The sequence below is a fragment of the Capricornis sumatraensis genome, chromosome 2 (genome assembly GCF_032405125.1).
Source record: "Capricornis sumatraensis isolate serow.1 chromosome 2, serow.2, whole genome shotgun sequence".
Lineage (NCBI taxonomy): Eukaryota > Metazoa > Chordata > Mammalia > Artiodactyla > Bovidae > Capricornis > Capricornis sumatraensis.
Genome location: NC_091070.1, coordinates 76,764,797 through 76,785,750, shown reverse-complemented (window position 1 = coordinate 76,785,750; position 20,954 = coordinate 76,764,797). Strand labels below are relative to the sequence as shown.

Here is a 20,954-nt window from a genome sequence, read left to right as displayed (position 1 = left end):
GATTTGGGGAGATTGAGATTGAAAAGTATAGAGTAGAATTAAAACTTAGTCCTTTATGATTGGACAGACAAGTTGTTTTTGAAATGGGCAAGGGTACCAGGAGGCACATAAAATAAAAACAGGAGAGCTGGAACTCTAGATTTCTAAGAAAACCCAGAAGAACTATATTAAAGGTGGTAAAGCTGCCAACATCAGTATTTATTTATTTCGAGGGGAAGGAGTAGTTTCTCCTTAAAAAAGAAGGTGAGATGAAGGGCTGTTATATAAAGAATCTCTCCGGCTTGTTATCTGAAAGTTGTAGATGGATAGCTTTGAATTTTAATCTCAACTGACTAGTTGGTTCTACTTCCCTCATATCCCACACCCTCCCCCCCACCCCACAAGTTTTCTGTCATTAGTCTACTTGTTAGTTTGGAATTATGGAAAATGTTTAAGTACAGCCATCAAACTGTCTTTTGAACATATGCATATGTTTCTCTTTGGGTCAATGGAAGGTGAAGGCTGGCTTTTCATTCTCAATATGGTAAAAGTCTGCTATGATTTCTTTATCTAGGGAGTTGCTTTACTTAAGGTTATCTTAAGGGTTTCATATATTTGACTGCTTAACATTTATTTATTTTTGTTACCAGGATTTGAATTATGGAAAGAGAATTCATGAGGTAGATGAACTTGGTAGAATAGGCCAGATATGGGTATAGCTAGGATGACCCATAAGTAAGAGTAGGAGGGAGTAAGAAAGTTGGCGGTACATTTGGAGAAGGCTTATTCTTTTGAGAGTCAAGGACAGATTTAAAGATGTGAGTTAAAAAAGAAGCTGTAGACTAGGATTAAAAAATTCATATACAGTGAATTAGGTCAGGTAGGGGTGAGTTGATGGAATGGAACTGAGAAGTAGTGAGATTTGATGTGTGGCATTGTCGGTGGTGAGATTTTTTAAATTGGGGGGCCTTGACTGAACCAGGAGAAGCAGGAATTTGGCCCCAAAATTGGAAAGGGAGATAAATAAGTACATTGACCTTTAAGAACTTAATGCTTGAGTCATATGGAAGTAAAGAAATATTTGAGAAGCTGTTAACCTGGTTTTTCCCATTAAAAAATGATATCTCTCTCTCTCTCTCTCTCTCTTTCTCTCTTTCTCTGAGACTGGGCTTTTGCAGAGGGAAGAAAGAGCATTTGGATGAATAAATAGCAAGGAGTCCTGGAAAGGACAGAATACTCCATGGAAGAAAGGCAGGTTATAAACTATTAACAGTGTAAACTTCTAGTTAGTGGGAACTTTCACTGTATTTTTTGTGTGACAGCTAACTGTTGGATATTTAGTGTAGCTTCTCTGACAGTGAATAGGAGGTGGAAAGATAATAAGTAGCAAAGTAGGGCATAACTAGGAAAAGATGATAGAAGTGTTGAAAAAATTTATAAAATTATTGAGTAGATTTTTATTAAATTAAGAAATATTTATAAGTCTTCCGATCACCATTTTGAGTAGTTTTGGGGCAGGCATTAGATAGGAGAGGCTGGGATGAGCTTGTGGAATACTTTAGCCAGGAATGGGAAGTGATGCGGATCTTGGTTGAGATGTGAAGGGATACAGTTACTGAAGCTCGAAAGATCTTGTTTAACATTAGTGGAGATACTCTGTATGGTTTGTAATTTTGAAAAACTGCTGTGCCAACTACTGATGAGTCTGTTCTCTTATCTGTGTCTCAGTTTCTGGGCTACTTACCCACATTATATTAATTTTACAGGGATAACTGGAATGAGTTGAGGAAGAGGGAAAAAAGCTTGGGGTTTGTGTGAAAAAGTCTTCAGTCTAGTCTGTTCTGTGTCACTGACAAATTTCTTTTCTGGTTTCTTCTAAAAGTAGGAGAAATGGTGTTACCAATGCTTTCCTGGATTGACAAATATTGAAATCATATACAGAAAGCAAATACTACATTTTCATACAGTTACAGGGTGATATACTTAAAACTCCTTGTCTTGGTTTTTCCTTTTTCCAACATTTTATGTACTTAAAAGCCCCACATGTGGATTTTGTAAACATAGTTTCAGTTATTTGTAGGACAGTTTTTCAAGATAGGAAGTTTTCTACTGTCTCATCTTAGAATCAGAGAATACCAGTTAATTTCTCTAAGAACAGAATAGTTAATTTCAGATACCACAGGCACTTAATTCATTTAAATTTTTTTGAGTAGCTACTGTGTATGTGATATTCATCTGGCACTTTAGAGATCCACAGATGAATAAGATGTGGTCCTCACCATTCAGGAGCTCTTCTGTCTTGAAGAAAGAGGAGCTGGGCCACCGTGCAGGGTTGTGCAGGGTGTGCGTTGCACATGTTCATCATCATCACAGATAATATGTTTAATATGATAATTTTCCAGCAGATGGCAGACAAGCATCTTGAGCAGGCAGCTTTTTATAATTTGCACAAAGGAACCTCTTGGTCCTTTAGAGGAAATGGACAAGAGACTTATCATTTTAATAAAATGTTAAATATAAGTGCTTTAAATAAGGTGCAGGCAATGTTGTGGGTATTTAAAGAAGATGAGCGTTTCCTTGGTGGCTCATCAGTAAAGAATCTGCCCATCAATGCAGGAGATGTGGGTTCAATTCCTGGGTGGGGAACCTACTCCAGTATTCTTGCCTGGGAAATCCCATGGACGGAGAAGCCTGGTGGGCTGTAGTCCATGGGGTTGCAAAAGGGTCAGACATGACTTAGTGATTAAACAACAACAACAAAGAAGATGAAGGGACTGGGTCATCACAAATTGCTCACCTTATGGAGGTGCAGGGCTCGCCTTACTGAGTAGAAGACCTTTGAGAATGTTAAAGATTTTAGCTGGAAGAGATGTTTGTGGGGAGGGTGATAAAGATGTTCCAGGCAGAAAATAGAGCAAAATAGGCAAAGTCATGCAGATAGGAATGTCATTAAGGGAACTGGATTATCTGTTTGGACTGAAATCTAGGGTATATATAGGAAGTGATGAGCATACAGGAAGTGATGAGAGTGAAAGTTGGAAACATAAACTGGAACGAAATTGTAGAATTCTTTGACTCTTTTGCCAGAGAAGGTTTTGATCTTAAATATGAGAAAGTGGGGAGGGGACTTAATAACAGAAGCACAATGTATAGGTTCACTGATGGGTGAACTAAAGTCTGTGAGTCTTCCTGAGTAAAATTATACTATAAACTTAGCGAGATTACCCAGTAAGCTTGGTTAAAGGTGTTTATTTTTGCTAGTAGTAAGTAGAAGTATCGGAATTACAAGGAAAAGTTACAAAATCCAGTATATCCAGAAGCCTCTATCTGTATTCACTGAAGTATTGCTGATATATTGTTCATTGCTGTCAACTTAAGAATCTGAAATAGAAAGTGAATGAATGTTACATTTCCTGTTCTGTACCTAAGAATGATAATTGTGAAAAGAAATGGACAGAGACAGTGGAATTATCTTGACAGACAGAAGCTTCAAAGTGTGTAGGTGTAAGAGCCCCAAAAAGGGGTAGGCTTATTTCTTTTTTTCTCTCTTGGTTTCAAAGCAGAAGTGTGGATGTTCTTTCTGCTGTGTCTCTATCCTCAGCTTACCTCACATTTCCTTCTTCTCTTACTATTTTGATGCTATTTGATGTTACGGGTAGAAATTTTCCCTGAGGTCACCTCCTTTGCTTACTTGTCATTTGTCTTTCTACAACAGGAGTTCCATCATCTTCCTCTGAAGACCTAGCCATCTTGCTCCATGAAGGTCAGGACAGTCTGACATGCACTTGTTTCTTGCCTCTTTACCTGAAGAGTAGTCCTCTTCCATTGTGTACATTTTTTTCTTAATAGGGGAGGGGAGGGGAGAGCCAGTACCCCCCCTCCCCTTCCCTCCTTAAACCTTGGGGAAGTAACCCCCATTGCTTTCCCAAGATGGCAGACCCCATCATGGATCTGTTTGATGACCCAAATTTATTTGGCCTGGACTCTCTGACTGATGACAGCTTCAATCAGGTCACACAAGACCCTATTGAAGAAGCCCTTGGACTGCCAAGCTCTCTGGACTCCTTGGATCAGATGAACCAGGATGGTGGAGGTGGCGATGTGGCGAATTCATCAGCAAATGACTTGGTCCCCCCACCAGAGGAAACAGCCCCCACAGAACTTCCCAAAGAATCAACAGCTCCAGCTCCAGAATCTTTAACCTTGCATGATTATACCACTCAGCCCGTCAGCCAAGAGCAGCCAGCCCAACCTGTCTTACAGACATCAACGCCAACATCAGGACTTTTGCAGGTCTCCAAGAGCCAGGAGATCCTGAGCCAAGGGAATCCTTTCATGGGTGTCTCTGCCACAGCTGTCTCCTCCAGTAGTGCTGGAGGACAACCACCTCAGTCCGCCCCTAAGATTGTTATCCTTAAAGCCCCACCAAGCTCCTCAGTCACTGGTGCCCATGTGGCACAAATTCAGGCCCAAGGTATCACCAGCACAGCTCAGCCCCTTGTGGCTGGCACAGCCAATGGTGGAAAAGTCACTTTTACCAAAGTGCTAACCGGCACTCCCCTTCGACCTGGTGTTTCCATTGTCTCTGGTAATACAGTGTTGGCCGCCAAGGTCCCTGGGAACCAGGCTACTGTTCAGCGCATTGTCCAGCCCAGCCGACCAGTAAAGCAGCTGGTCCTACAGCCAGTTAAGGGTTCAGCTCCTGCTGGAAACCCTGGGGCCACAGGGCCCCCACTGAAGCCTGCAGTTACACTGACCTCTACACCCACCCAGGTGACTTGAGTGAAAGGGGGAGGTGAATTTTGGTTTAGTAGCGGGCCCAGCAACTGTGTGAGAGCAAGCACATGAGAGCTGTCTCTAGGAATTCTGCTTAAATTCCGTCTTTACTTTTTATCAGTTAGTGTTGATAGCCACATTATTTGTTACTTGCAAGGTGAAAGCAGTTAGTGTTAATGCATTTTTTGAGCTCTTACTACATATTTACACTGTGCCTAGCTGGTGCTGAACAAGATAGACACAGTCCCTGTCCTTACAGAGCTCACCATCTGCCAGGAAATACAGACCTTAAGCAAGAACTCACAGTGGTGGATGATACAAAGTTATACGAGTACTATAGGATGCAATGGGAACAAAGAATCATTTTTGAAAAATATGTGTATTTATATTTGCAAGACTTACAGAAACTATGTGTATCTTTGCTGTTCTTCTTATTAAGATTGTCCTCCTCCAGCTTTGCCCAGTGAAAAGACTTGTTTCTTTTATAAGAAAATAAAGACTCTAGCCTCTGAATCAAGGGCCAGAAGAATTTGGAGGAGGGGAAGACAGTGTTCAGATAAGTAGGGCTGGTGAAGAGAAGCTCTGAGGAGGTGGATTTTAGTTCATTGTAAAGACTTTTATTCTAACAGGTTTCCAAAAAATGGAATGACTGCCTTAGAAAATAGCAAACCTTTCAGCAGTTTTTCAAGAATAGACTTGGGACCCACTGGGCAGAGGTTATAGAAAAGATTTATCAGGACAGATAGGAAGATGAACAAAGGGGATTGTACTGTCTTTTCTGACCCTCAGTTTTTATAATTCCAGGATGAGGAAAACTGGTGTAAATACTAAGGGGTCTACCCTTCTTTAATGTCCTACCTCTCTTGCAATTTCCTCTCTTCACTCTAGGGTGAATCGAAACGCATCACACTGGTCCTCCAGCAGCCACAGTCTGGAGGTCCCCAAGGACACCGGCATGTCGTGCTAGGGAGTCTACCAGGCAAGATAGTGTTACAGGGCAACCAGCTAGCAGCCCTGACTCAAGCCAAGAATGCCCAGGGGCAGCCTGCCAAAGTAGTCACCATACAGCTGCAGGTGCAGCAACCACAGCAGAAAATCCAGATCGTACCACAGCCTCCATCATCCCAGCCACAACCCCAACAGCCACCCTCCACCCAGCCAGTGACTCTCTCCTCTGTGCAGCAGGCTCAGATAATGGGGCCAGGACAGGCCCCAGGACAGAGACTTTCAGTACCCCTCAAGGTGGTACTTCAGCCACAGGTGAGACTCAACATGTTGAGCTAAGAAGGCAAACACGCTCTTAGTCCCCTGACGTTATCCTCAGCAACCACTCACTGTTGAATGTGGGGCCAGTCTAGATTCATGTCTCTGAAGTGAGATGCAGGCTTTTCTTTCTTTCACCCACGGGAACCTTATTTTAATTATATCATGAAAAGATTTGAGGGTTATTGTTGTGTTTGGGATAAGAGATGATTTGTTTAGTATTTGTCTTTAAATTGTTTTATTTACAATCTTTGCTGATATCCTTGTGAAAGGAAAATGACTGAAAATAACTCCTCATCTGAAAGATAAATAGTCTTGAAGAGGTCAAGTGCTTATCTATCATTCCTCCCCCTACCCTCACCCCACCCCCCACCACCCCCAGGAAGATAAAGGTAGGACAAGAATGGCATTTGAATTTTCTTACTGGCCTAGACACTAGTGTTGTCTGTATTGTTTGGAAATTTTATGGCATTGTGGAGATGAGTATTGACATTAGAAGCATGGCTAAAGAGTATAAAAGGTTAATTTGGCACAATTGCCTTTTCTCATCCCCATCCCACCAAAAAATTACTTAAAAAAAAAAGTGTGCCTCTAGGTTTAGTAAGACTTGATGAGTCTTATTCTTAAGGAATTAAGAGAACTAACATTTCCAGCCTGTATGCTTCAGGGCTGTTTTATTCAGGTCGTTTAGCTAAAAGCATGTTGAAATTATAGTGTCTTTATTTCTATAGGCCGGCTCTTCCCAAGGGGCCTCCTCTGGGCTCTCCGTAGTTAAAGTTCTCAGTGCCAGTGAAGTGGCAGCTCTGTCCTCACCAGCAAGTTCTGCTCCCCATACTGGGGGCAAGACAGGAATCGAGGAAAACCGTAGGCTGGAACACCAAAAGAAGCAAGAGAAAGCAAACCGGATTGTAGCAGAGGCCATTGCGAGGGCCCGTGCTCGGGGCGAACAGAACATACCTCGAGTCCTGAATGAGGATGAGCTGCCCAGCGTCCGGCCTGAGGAGGAAGGGGAGAAGAAACGCAGGAAGAAGAGCAGTGGGGAGAGGCTCAAGGAAGAAAAGCCGAAGAAGAGCAAAACATCTGGTACCTCCAAAACCAAGGGCAAGAGTAAGCTAAAGTGAGTGCCACCCTTTGCTGTTGTGATGGGGTCTTTGGGGAGAGTGCATACATGTTTAAATTCCTGTTTTTAAATTCATGCTGTATATGGCAGCTTCAGAGTTCAAGGGCATGTGTCATAGAAAATAATAAGTCCTTTCTCTTCTCTGTCCCAAGTGAACATCAAGGCCTGGGAAAGACAGCCAGTCTTGAGTTAGGAGTTTTGTGTAAAAGCTGTATTCTTCTTGATTTTGTATCACTGTAGTGTGAAAGACTTCTCCCTAGCCCCCTACAACCCATGCTGGTAAAAAGCTGCTGCAGACATAGCTGCCCTGTTCTTGCATTTCATATGTGAACTGGAGAAGATTTCAGCAGCCACTGTCAGCCTTAAGCAGTCTTGACAGAACCACGGCTTGCCACATAACTCTTGCCACAATTGAGTGTGCTCTCTTCCTTCCATGTCTTGTAGCTTCACTCCTTTCTTGCTAGCTTCTACTCCCTGAGATGCTTCAGGCTTTGTGGTGTAATTATGATAATGCTTTATATTTGTACAGGGTTTTTTAGCTTAAAAAAGCAAGTTTCATGTCCGTTATTTTACTTGATCTTCAACAGCTATCACGCTAGGTTTTATCATCAGTATTTGCTAGTTAGAAGACTAACGCCGAGCTAGTGAGAGAACTGGAACTGAAATGAGGCCTTGTAACTGTTAGTCAGGAATTGGTTCTGCTGTGTTATGCTGCCTTCATTCAGGTATTCGTGAATACAGTGGTAGCAAAAATTTGTCAAATCAGGTGTAAAAGCCAGCTGGTAGTTTAGAAACCCCAATATCTTCTTTTTTTTCAAACACCCTACTCAATAGTTATGAGTCCCCAGACTGAATATCTAGAGCATTGGAGAAGGAAATGGCAACCCACTCCAGTGTTGTTGCCTGGAGAATCCCAGGGACGGGGAGCCTGGTGGGCTGCCGTCTAAGGGGTCGCACAGAGTTGGACATGACTGAAGCGACTTAGCAGCAGCAGCAGCATGCCTGGAGGTTTCATATGTGATAGGTTAGATTAATTGTATTTTCTATTCCTAAATTTTCCTTGCCTTCACTGTAACTGAATCTGGTTTTTCCTTTTTAGCACCATCACTCCTGTGGTGGGTAAGAAGAGAAAACGTAATACCTCATCTGATAATTCAGATGTAGAAGTCATGCCCGCACAATCACCCCGGGAAGATGAAGAAAGCAGCATTCAGGTAAAAGAATCCCTAAAAAACTTCATGAAAAAATCCTGTTTACTTCTGACAGGCAGACCAGGAATAGATAGTGAGAGACCATAAGACTATGCATATTTCAACAGCTTTTCTAAAGCAGAGGTAGGCCTAAAAAGTAAAAGAGGCAAAACCTGGTCATGGACGTGGCTTAAATTTTACTTATTTATGTTTTTTAGGCAAAACGTGTATTACTCTAAAAATGCATATTACTCTACAGTAGTCATTTTCTCAAATTCCAGTGTTTCAGAGACTAAGCAGATATGCAGTTATGCTGCAGTTGTTGTTCTGGGTATGCTAGTACTTCTGTCTTTCTTAGAACAGTCCAGCTGTCCCTTGTGCATTACTTACACTTTAGGGTTTTGACTCTCTGAACTGGGAAGCTTAAGGCACAGTGTTTTTGCTACCTTTTAAAGATGAGAAACATTGGGAAGAGAATAAAAAAAGCTGGATCAAAAGAACTTTAGTCCTCTGTCTCTGTTGCCTTATGGTACCATCTTTGACTTTAGTTTCCAACCATGGAAAGAAGAAGCTATTAATGACTCAGGATACCCATAGTACTTCTGAGTAGCTCTAATGGGTCTGGCTAGCTATATCTAAATTCCTTATCTGAAAGTGGAGGTTTGGACTAAACAAACCTCAGGTGCCTCCCTAGCTATCAATACTTTATAAATGTCTCCCCTCTTCTTTAATATATATTCACTGCATTGACAAACTGAGACTTGGGTTTTTCTGGGGGATATTAACGTGAGGATAGGACAGACATTTTTGAAATGGAGAGTGAAGCAAAAGCTAGATTTAACAGACATTAAAATATATTATGAAATTATAATTACCAAGAGTTTAAAGAAGAAATAGCAGAGTGAAAAATAACAGTCTAGAAACAGATCCAGATAATTTTGAGACATTAGAATGTGAGTTAAAAGGCCATTTAAAATCAGTGCAGAGAATTGCGTGGTGGTCCAGTGGTTAGTACTCCGCACTTTGATTGCTGAGGGCCCGGGGCTCAATCCCTGGTCAGGGAATTAGGATACTGCAAGCCACCAAGGATGGTGCAGCCAAAAAAAAAAGAAAGAAAAAAGATAATAAAATCAATGGAAAGAAAGATTATTTACCACATTATGTTAGGATGACTACTCATTTAGGAAGAAATAAAACTGGATTTCTTGCGTTACTCTTTAAGAAAAACAAATTCTAGTTTAATCAAAGGTCAAAATGTAAAAATTGAAATCATGGACCTTTATAAAACGTGATTGAGTTAAGGAGGGTATTAAAATTTCCAAGTCATAAAGGGAGAGATTGATATATTTACTATATAAAAACTATGTATATGTAGCAACAACGAAAAATGCTCTAAATAGCATAGTGTTTAAGACCAAGACCATTTCTTGGGTTCTCATGTTAACTCTAGTATTTACTAATATTGTCACTTAAGGCAAGTTTACTTGACCTTGTGGTGTCTCAATTTCTTCATCTCTAAAGTACAGATAGTAATATCTACTAAGTAGAGTTGTTAGGATTAAATGTAAATGTTTACAAACCACATAGAGGAGTGTTTAGGTAAGAGAGCACAGTAAGAGTTATATATGTTTGTTAAATAAACAGAGTTGAATAAAGTGTTATATAATCAAAACACCAAGTGAGTATGGTAGAAACTATCACAGCATTGTAAAGTAATTATCCTCCAATTAAAAATAAAATTAAAACACAAACTATAGGCAAATATTTGTAATACAAGAAATACAAGAATTAATAAAATTTAAAAAGTGGTATATTAATTTGCTAGGGTTACCATAACAAAATACCACGGACTAGATAGTTTAAACAACAGAAATTTATTTTCTTACAGGTCTGAAGGCTAGAAGTGCAAGATCAGGAGGTCTGGTTACCTCCGAGGCCTCTCTCCGTGGCTTGCAGAGGCCGCCTCCTCACTGTGCCCCCGCATGATCTTTGCTCAGTGCGTGTGTCCCTGTTGTCTCTGCGTGTGGCCAGATTCCCTCCTCTTTTAAGGGCCCTGATCCAGTAGTGCCCACCCCAACTTAATCACCTCTTTAAGGCCCTGTCTCCAGACAGTCACATTCTGAGGTACTAGGGGGCTAGGATTTTCATGTCAGAACTTGAGGAAACACAATTAATTGACCTAATTGTGTTTCCTCAAATACCAGTCTTGGCAGTGGAGGCCTCATAATTCCACTTCCACTCAATGTTAGTATTCCATACCTATTCTTCTGTACTGTGCTTTTTTCTCTAACAGTATATCTTGAATATAGTTCTTTATTAGAAAAGATAAATCTAACCCATTCTTCCTCACACTTTTTCATTATGAAAAATTTGAAATATACACCAAAGTAGAGAAATTATTTAATGAAGCCCCACGTTCCATCATCCCAGAAGGTTCCCTGGTACCCTCTTTTCTGTCAGTTTACCATCCTCTCCCCACCATCTCCCCATAAGCAACAATTGTGCTCATTTCTGTTAACCATAGATTAAACTTAGCCTGTTCTTAAACTTCATGTAAATGGAATCACATAGTATATACTCTTGGGTCTCACTTTTTTCAGCATAGTGGTGTTCAGAATTATTCATGGTGATGTATCAGTTCATTCCTTTTTTTCCTGGAGAAACATTTTACTTTAGGAATATACCACAGTGTTTATTCATTCTATTAGACATTTGGTTTCTTCAGTTCGGAGCTGTTTTGAGTAAGGATGCAGTGGACAGGCTTAGTACACATGCTTTGTGGACATAGGTTTTCATTTCTCATAGCTAAATAGCCAGGAGTTGATAGACTATGGGGTAGTTAAACATTTGACCTTTTAACCTTATAAGAATCTGCTGCCTTCTTCCAGCTTCACATCCACTGTTCATTCTTGTCCGTCTACCCCATTCTTTTTATATAGTTCTGTAGTGTTCCATTTTTTGACTGTAGCATAATTTGTTCAATCCAGCCCCTGTTGGTGGGCATTTAGGTTTTCTCTGGTCTTTTACTACCACAGATAACGCTGACAGAGATTTGCTGTTCTTTGTTGTTGTTGTTTAGTTGCTAAGTTGTGTTTGACTTTTGCGGCCGCATGGACTGCCAGGCTCCTCTGTCCATGAATTTCCCAGGCAAAAATATGGGAGTGGGTTGCCGTTTCCTTCTCCAGGGAACCTTCCTAACTCAGGGATTGAACCCACATCTCCTGCATTGGCAGGCAGGTTCTTTAACCACTAAGCCACCAGAGAAGCCCACAGAGATTTGTATACATGTATAAATTTATCTGTAGGATAATATCTTTGAAGTGGAATTGTTCGGTCAATGGATATTGTCAAATTTTGTTATATGGAAATTTTCTTCATGCCAGTGTGTACTCTCACCAGCAATGTATGAGTTCCTATTTCAAATATTTGATCAAACTCTCAGATTTTTGCCTCTTGGTTAGATGCAAAAAAAAAAAGTTTTCAGTTGTAACAATTTTATTGTGAATGTGAGCATCATTTTACATTGAAAGCCATTCATGTTTTTTTCCTACAAAAATTGTCTATTGATGTTATTTGCTTGTATTTCTATTGTATTGATTTTTTTTCTTAGTTATAAGATCAAGTTGATCAGTCACTTTATCAGAAACACCTTTCCTACTCCAGGATTATTTAAAGAAAGAAATTCTTTTAGAAATTTTGTCTTTTTTTAAACTTTGAAATTATTCAGTCTTTTTATAAATTTGTTTCTTATATCCTCTAGATATAAGAAACAAATTTGTTTTGTTTGGCTAGTGGTTTGTTTTCAATCTCACTTATAGAATAATCCACTTTTTCCTCACTGATTAAAAATACTATTTTTATCATGTTCTAAATCTACCTAAGTATTTTAATCTATATTTGGACACTATTTCATTGATCTGTTTATCTCCTCCTGGAGAGGTACCAAGCTGTGTTAATGCTTATTGCTTTATATTGGCTTTAACATCGGATAAGGCCAAGTATACCTTTTCATATTTTTATGGTTATTCTTAGATGTTTAGTTCTCTGTTGAATTTTAGAATCAGCTTATCTAATTTAAAAGTTTTGTTAAATTTGTTTTTCAAACTTTTGTGATTGGGGAGGTTATAAATATTTCATTATTTCTTACTAAATTTAATACTGAAGATGATCTTTTTTCATAAACAGACTTTTCTTTTATTGTATTTTCTGGCTTAGTCTATGTAAGAATGCCATTGATTTTTTAAAATTAACTTTATGCCAAGCAAATTTATCAAATCAATTTTAGTACAATTGATTGTACTAAATTGTACTACTAACTACTAAAATTGAATTTAGAAATCAATTTTAGTAGTTCTGCTTCTAATGACTCATTTGATTTTGGATTTTCCAGGGGTTATAATCATTACTGAAAAATAATTTTTTCTCTCCATCCTTCCTAATTTTTATCATGAGCTGTACCTGTTACTGAGATTATTTAATGAAATTTTGCTCAACCACTTGAAAGAATGAGGTAGATCTGAAATTCATTGATATGGAAAACATCTCCAAGAAAAATGTTAACAAGTAAGCAGCAGAACAGTATGTGCAGTATGATCCTATTTATTAAACAAACAAAACTTTAGAACTAAAACAGACAAACAGTTAGAAACAATGTTTTTGTACCAGTGGACTCCAGGGTTGCTCCTGGTGTGAAGTTCATTGCACCCTGCAGGTAGAGAGTTTAAAGAGTTCTATTTTAGTTTTTCAGAGCCTCTTGCCAATAGTACCCAGGTTACTTTCAGATGAATTCTGATACTATAATGAAAGAATTCAGGAAATTAATATTTACTCAGTACATAGCATAAGTTACATGGTTTAATATTATACAATTTGATAAATAAGCTCTTTACCATCTTTTGGTTTGATTTTTCCTAGGGAATTTGGAGTCAAATCTAAGTACATGACTATAGTCAAATAGTTTTAAAGTTTTTCTGTTTGAGAGACCTAAGCAGTTATTTTGACTGTTTTTGCCCCTGTAGAAGAGACGCTCGAACCGCCAAGTTAAGCGGAAAAAATATACAGAGGATCTGGATATAAAGATCACAGACGATGAAGAAGAAGAAGAAGTGGATGTAACTGGTCCAATCAAAACTGAGCCGATCCTTCCTGAGCCAGTGCAGGAACCAGATGGCGAGACTTTGCCTTCCATGCAGTTCTTTGTGGTAAGCTGAGAACTAAGCAATTTGAGATGTGTGTCTTGCTGCTCACAATCTCTTTGTTTGACTGACTGCATCTTTTCCTGCAGGAGAATCCCAGTGAAGAAGATGCTGCCATTGTAGACAAAGTGCTTTCTATGCGGATTGTGAAGAAGGAGGTGAGGTCTATTTTCCATGGTAGCCCATAATGCTACAGTTACAGACTTTATGTAATGAGCACCTTTGGATGTCAGTCTATATCGCTATAATGTAGTTACAAGAGATAGCGGAGAAAAGTTAGGTGGAAAGTAAGAACTGTCTTATTGCCCCTTCTTTCACTTACCTGCTTAAATCCAGAAAGGGCTTATTTTCTCCAGCTATCGGGCTTCTAGCATTGAAACGCCAGATTAGGTTCTTTGATCCTTTAGTCAGTGATATATCCTGGATGATACATATTTTATTCTTGGTATGGAAGTCTACCACGTGTAGTAAAATGAAGGAGTCTCTTTGACAAATAAGTTGTTAATAACTGTAATTTTTTTTCTTCCCAGCTTCCTTCTGGACAGTATACTGAAGCAGAAGAATTCTTTGTCAAGTACAAGAACTAGTACGTGATCTGTGCAAAAAGCTTTTCACCCCAAATTCCACGGGGTTGTAATAAGTTCTCCTGTATAGTCTATCCTGGTTGGGAATGTGTCCCTTTTTTAAAAAAATAGTTTTCCTCACCCAAATTGTTTCCAGTGAGGAAAATGTCTGTTCAGAGAGAAGCTCAAAAATTGACTGATTAATATTTGCCTACAGAAAAGTGGGGTAAGGGTAGTTCCTGATAAAATTCCTGACGTTAAGACCTTGCTACTCAGTGAGATCCATCGACCAGCAGAATTAGCATCATTTGGGTGCCTGCTTGAAATGTGAGCTTTTGGGAGGTGGGAGGGGGGTGCAGGATGGGGAACATGTGTATATCCATGGCAGATTCATGTTGATATATGGCAGAACCAATACAATATTGTAAAGTAATTAGCCTCCAATTAAAATAGATAAATTTATATTTAAAAAAAAGAAATGTGAACTTTCAAGCCAACCCTAAACTAAGTGGTTGGTGTACAAAATCAAGTTTAAGAGGCACTGATCTAAAAGACTGTCTCCCCATTGAAGCAACATACTCTGAGGTCTGCTTTTGGCTAATATCCTCATCTCAGACACTAGCTTACCAGTTCTTCTTTCTCATACCATGGCTGACGATTTCCATCTCCTTTAGCTCCTATCTGCACTGTGAATGGGCTACCATCTCCCAACTGGAGAAGGATAAGAGGATCCATCAAAAACTAAAGCGCTTCAAAACCAAAATGGCTCAGATGAGACACTTCTTCCATGAGGTAATTAGGGATAGGTATTGCTTATCATTTATTTCATAAAAGCATAAATTTCTGAGGTTATCCCTGACTGATTGTTCAAAAGACTTATAGTTTAGTTGCTTTATATATATGGGTATATAAGTTTCATTTCGATCATTTGACTCACCTTATTTAATTGCCCTATGCTTTGTTTTACCAGGTCTAAATATGGTCTTTTTATAAGTTATAGAATGTTTTGAAATTGAGTTGTTTGATGGTCATGAAGTATTTTCAAAACAGATGATTAACTATCTGGTCCACTTCAGGCATTCTTCTCCCTCTATTGTCAGTCTTTAGCAACTGATGGTATCTGTAGACATAAGCAACCATGTCATTAAGAGGGAGCATTTATTTTCTCAAATTTCTAATCCAGTATAACTAGAAATAGTGATAAAGGAACTTTAATATCTTACATTCGGTGTTACTACTAGTTAAGTACTGGAGCATCTGTGAGACTCTCTTGAGCTGTATTTTAACACTCCATTTTTCTTTGAAAACTTTTTGTACATATATCTTTTCCAAAATGGGATTTTTAAAATCTGTACTTAATATATAATACTAAGTGCCTTGAGAAAAAGAATTTTTTTTCAAAGTTTCTTAAGACCTAAAGAGGAAGAGGTCTAATAGGAAGACTGAAAGAAGGAATAATATATAGCTTCAGCAAAAAAATGCCAGTTGTGGCCAAATACATCTGATGAAGCTAACTTTATATCACGAGATTTATCAATAAGTGAGTTATTTTCCACATCACTTGGAGAGAGCAAGTAGGACCATGTAGGTTTTATCATTTCTTTTTATATGAAAATAAAATAATGATTGGGTTGTGGAGGTTTTTGTTGTTGTGTTTTTTGGCCTATGTTCTTTTAAAGCCTAATTTGTGAAATGTACAGTGAAACTATAATCCCATTTCAGCTGATACTATATATATATAATTTGTGGCCATTGAGCCAAGCTCTGCTAACTGACTTGTGTGCCAGTCAGATTTGCCTTTATAGGTAGGTCATTTAGCCAAATCAATCACTCATTTATTCATTATTTTATGTGCTAGTCACTGCAGTTAACAGATCACGCATGGTCTGTGTTCTCATATAGCTCACTGTCTAATGGGGAGGGAGAGAGAGATTTTAAAATAATTCAAATTGTGATAAGTCCCAGCAAAGAAGGAGCATAGGAAGACATTAAAAAAATGCCTGTTTTGGATAATCCGGGAAGGCGTCACTGAGAATTGAATTATGAATAGAAGTTAGCAAGGCCATAAACACCTGTAAATAGTACCCCTGGCATGGGAAGTAGCAGTATATGAAGACCCCGAGACAGGATGAGGAACTGAAAGCACAGTGGTATTTATATATGATAGAAGCAGGTGCTCACAGACCTTTTAGTTTTGTTTTTATTCTAAGTGCAAAAGGGGAAACCATTGGACTATTTAAAACAGGCCAAAGACATAAACCAGTTTTCACCTTTAAAAGATCATCTAGACTTTGGAGAATGGATGGGAGAAGAGTAAGCATGAAAGTAGGATGGGCCGTAAGGAGGCCATTGAAGTTTTCTAGATGAGAAATTACCATGGCTTTATAGTAGAGTGCTTTCAGTTGTTGGAGAGAAGGGATAGATTTGAGTTTACTTTAAAGTAGAATTGACGGCAATTGGTATAATGGCTTACATAGACAGGTATTAAAGAATGGAAGATCTTGGAAGCAACTGGTTTGGGGAAAATGAAGATTTTAGTTTAGACCATGTTAAGTTTAAAATTCCATAACATGGCTAGCAAGGAGATAGATATACAAAACTGGATTTTTTAGGCTACAATTAAAATTTGGAATGTATCAGCATATACATAGTTATTAAAGCCTTAATGACTATGCCAGAGTGATAGGAGAAATATTTGAGAAAAGATAGGCCACAAAAATCAATGGGAAAGTGCTGTAAGAAAGAAGAATTTTTTTCCCCTAAGGTTTCTTTGAGACTTCTCTTTGGAGCCTAGGGTTATTTATCTTGGCCTATCACCCAAAGTTAGATACCAGTGACTTAGGAAAAAAAGAGCCAGTGAAGGTGACTGAGAATTGACCAAAACAAAAAGTGAATCCAAAATAAGGCTACAAAAGTGAATATGGTATCTCAGAAAAGGCTAGAGAGTGCTTTCGGGAGAAAGATGAATTGTGGAATCCTTTGTAGCTATAAATTAAGGTGAGTACAGAAATGTTTCCATTGTATTTGGCAATTTGGAGATCATGAATGACCTTGATGAGTGGTTTCATTATGTGATGGAAGTAGAAGAGTGGAATGGGTGGACAAATAGAGAAGTGATGAAATGGAGGTACTGTGTATTTAAAACTCTTGGGAAAGTTTACGTATGAAGCAGAACAGAAGAATAGTTGCGGGAGGATGTAGAGTCAGAGAGGTCTTTTTAAGATGTGAACTAGTAGAACATGTGTGTATATTATGGGAATGTTGCGCTAGAGAGGGATTCCTAAGAAGGCAGGAAGGAATGAAATCCAAAGCATATATGGAGAGAGTAGCCACTGTTAGGAGTAGTCACACTTGATCTGGTAACATGAGAAGATAGGTACAAACACAGGTAAGTGTGTAGGATTTGATAGGGTGAAAATGGGGAACTCCCTTCTTTTTTCTTAATAAATTTTGAAGTAAGGATATCCACTGAAGGTTGGGTGGAAGGGTGAATTTCCTAGACAATGGTCTTTTTGGTTTTATTGTTTGGTTTCATAATTCCTCTAGGATGAAGAGCCCTTCAATCCAGACTATGTAGAGGTGGATAGGATATTGGATGAGTCTCACAGTATTGACAAGGACAATGGGGAGGTGAGTTGGGACGTGGAGGAACATGAAAGGCCTTAAAGATTTCTGCCTGTCTGCTTGCCCATCCTTTATTTTTCAGATTTGGCTGAAAAATTCTTGGAATGAAAAGGTACTTTTGAATTTTTTCTGAGAGAACTTCAGAATGATATTGGGAAGGTACAGGAATACAGAGAGAGGCTAAAGAGAAAGATTCTCTTGAAGTCAGATATCTGGAAGGTGTATTTGCAAGGGCTCATTCATCGTGATCTCATTTTCTCTCAGGTTTTATATAAGAGACCCTTGACATTCAGTTGAGGGTGAGAGGTGGGGATAGAGAAAGGAATACTTTGTCAATTTCCAAACATGAATATAAAAATACTTGCATAGATTCATAGCTTTCTCTTAAGTTGTTGAGAATTATTTATTTCCTGAACTGGGGCTTCCCCAGTGGCTCAGTGGTAAAGAATCTGCCTGCGGTGCAGAAGCCACAGGAGACACAGGTTCTATCCCTGGGTCTGGAAGATCCCCTGGAGGAGGAAATGGCAATCCACTCCAGTATTCTTGCCTGGGAAATCCAGTGGACAGAGGATCCTGGCGGGCTCCAGTCGATAAGGTCACAAAGAGTCAGACACGACTGAAGCGACTGCACACACATGCACAGCATCAGGTAAATCCATTTCCATTTGTCACTAAAACATATACTACGTTTGAGTCAGAACTTTTAAACAGACTGTGGGGTCTTGCTCCCACAAGTGCAGATTTGTACATCTAAGGGAGGACCGAGAGATCTGTATTTTTAAGTTGATTCTTCGAGGGGTTCTCATGCATTGCTTGGTTTAGGGACCCCAGAACTAAAGCTTCCTTAGATTGGGTAGCAGATTTTACATATGTTGAAACGTTTGGTGACATGTTTTCTTTCATTAATCACTTTGTTTCATTTTCCAACCAAGAGTTATGTAGATCTAAGCCACGAGTGAATTCGACATTGCTCTCTTTTATTCAGATTTACTTGGACCATGAAGCAGCACTTTGTTAGAACTCTTTTCACTTCTAGTCTGAGTTGTTAGTTTAACATCACAGGGTCACATTTCATCAAAATTTTATCACTCAAACAGTTCCTGCTTACAGAGTGACTAGGAGGGAATAGCAGAGCCTTGTTAAGACATCAGTGCTAGATGGCAGACTGGGTTTACTCACAAAGTGACTTGCTCCCATATGTCATCCTTGTAGAACCTTATAGAACGTAAGAGTCAAAGTCTTCCATCTGTTAAAGCCCAAGTTTGTTTTATAAGCTTTCAAGGTTACTCAGATAGAACCTTAGCTATCCAAAGTCATTAGAACACAGTGTCTTTAAATCCTAACAAGAATACCTCAGAAATCACATATTTCTGCTTTTGTGATTAGGGGTGGGAATTATTGCTTATTGCTTATTTGTGGGAGGTGAGAGTGGAATGGACCAGTTATTAGTCAGGACAGGTTAGCCATTGTTATATTATTCTCATTACTTTCAGGTTCTCAGCCTTCCTAGCCTTAAAAATGTTATGCTCTCTATCACTATACTTGTACTTTCATCTTCCAAAAGTAATTAGATTTTGATTAGGCCCCTCTGGAATGTTACTAGACCTGGCATGACAGATGAAAGTGTTTTAGTACCCTAATTTACACTTCTAATATTGGATAAAAACTTTGCCCATTTCCCCTGTCCCAAAATGAGCTTAATTAGTCATCCTTATTACATTACACAGTAGTGGAAATAAGTATTATAATAAGTATTAATTAAAGTCCTTGGAAAATTAGTTATGATGCTGGAAATGTGTGACCTGGACAAATGTCTTTATGTAGGAAGTGACCCGAGTTACTACAATAAAGAAAAAAGTAAAAGAGAAATTACATAGATTCTAGTTTTTCCATGATCTGTCTCTCTTAAACACTTGGATCTTCACACTTCTTGCTGGCTATTTTAAGGAGTATTTTATCAGTAGATTATTAGAGATTTCTTGATGATTACGCTCAAGTTCAGTTCAGTCGCTCAGTCATGTCCAACTCTTTGCGATGCCATGAATCGCAGCACGCCAGGCCTCCCTGTCCATCACCAACTCCTGGAGTTCACCCAAACTCATGGGCATCAAGTCGGTGATGCCATCCAGCCATCTCATCCTCTGTCGTCCCCTTCTCCTCCTGCCCGCAATCCCTCCCAGCATCAGGGTCTTTTCCAATGAGTCAACTCTTCTAATGAGGTGGCCAAAATATTGGAGTTTCAGCCTCAGCATCAGTCCTTCCAGTGAACACCCAGGACTGGTCTCCTTTTCCCGCCATATGACTGCTGTTTTTTTCATGTGACTGCTCTTTGAAATAGCAGCCGCATTCAGAGCTCCAGGAACTCAGAAGCCCAGTAATTTCAGCCCTGCTTTGTTCCTATGGATTTAACCTGTTTCTCACTTCTAAAAGCAGCCTTGCTTCCACTGTTATTATGTTGGGTACCAGGAGGATAGTATGGAATGGGGCTACCATATCTTCTAATTTCAATCTAATTCAACACAATATAGAATTTTTTTTTTTTTTTGATCTGCTTGGTTGGTGAGCCTAATGTTTCAGTGATTAGTGTTCTAGATAGTGCTGGGTAGAAATTTCTCTTTTAGATTCTGATAAGTTGTCTGGCAGCATAATCAAAGGCACAAATAGTACAGTGCATCTGCAGGTGAGCCTATGGCTAGTGTTTTCAGTCTGATATTTTGGGCACCTTTTTAGGTATTGACACTTAGTTAAATTCTTAATCTTCAAATCACAGCAGAGAACACGGCATCATTTCACTAAAGCTCTGACTTCTTCTCCCCTAGCCTGTAATTTACTACCTGGTGAAATGGTGCTCTCTACCCTACGAGGATAGTACGTGGGAGCTCAAAGAGGATGTTGATGAGGGAAAGATTCGAGAATTTAAACGCATCCAGTCAAGGCACCCGGAACTCAAAAGGGTGGTAAGTACATCTGCATTTAGAGTGTAAAGTCCATATAGGGAATGATTTAATTTTCCTCATATAGAGTTTGGGCTTTCCTGATAGCTCAGTTGGTAAAGAATCAGCCTGCAATTCAGGAGACCCCAGTTTGATTCCTGGGTTGGGAAGATCCACTGGAAAAGCGATGGGCTACCCACTCCAGTATTCTTGGACTTCCTTGGTGGCTCAATGGGTTTTCTCTCTCTTTTTTCTGTTGTGAAAGTGTCATTGTGAAGTCATGAATTTGAATATATTTAACATGTTTAGTC

General features: G+C 39.1%; 1 protein-coding gene across 1 annotated transcript in view; it reads left to right on the top strand.

The window, feature by feature from the left end:
* The first annotated feature begins 3,909 nt into the window (after positions 1-3,909).
* Positions 3,910-20,954, top strand: part of CHD8 (chromodomain helicase DNA binding protein 8) — a 36,960-nt gene continuing 19,915 nt past the window's right edge. Inside the window, exons 1-10 of the mRNA XM_068966150.1 lie at positions 3,910-4,752; positions 5,644-6,015; positions 6,750-7,135; positions 8,238-8,352; positions 13,347-13,529; positions 13,613-13,681; positions 14,054-14,109; positions 14,761-14,878; positions 17,633-17,716; positions 20,530-20,667. Of these exons, the coding sequence (XP_068822251.1) occupies positions 3,910-4,752; positions 5,644-6,015; positions 6,750-7,135; positions 8,238-8,352; positions 13,347-13,529; positions 13,613-13,681; positions 14,054-14,109; positions 14,761-14,878; positions 17,633-17,716; positions 20,530-20,667 (2,364 nt within the window). The remainder of the gene's footprint in view (positions 4,753-5,643; positions 6,016-6,749; positions 7,136-8,237; positions 8,353-13,346; positions 13,530-13,612; positions 13,682-14,053; positions 14,110-14,760; positions 14,879-17,632; positions 17,717-20,529; positions 20,668-20,954) is intronic.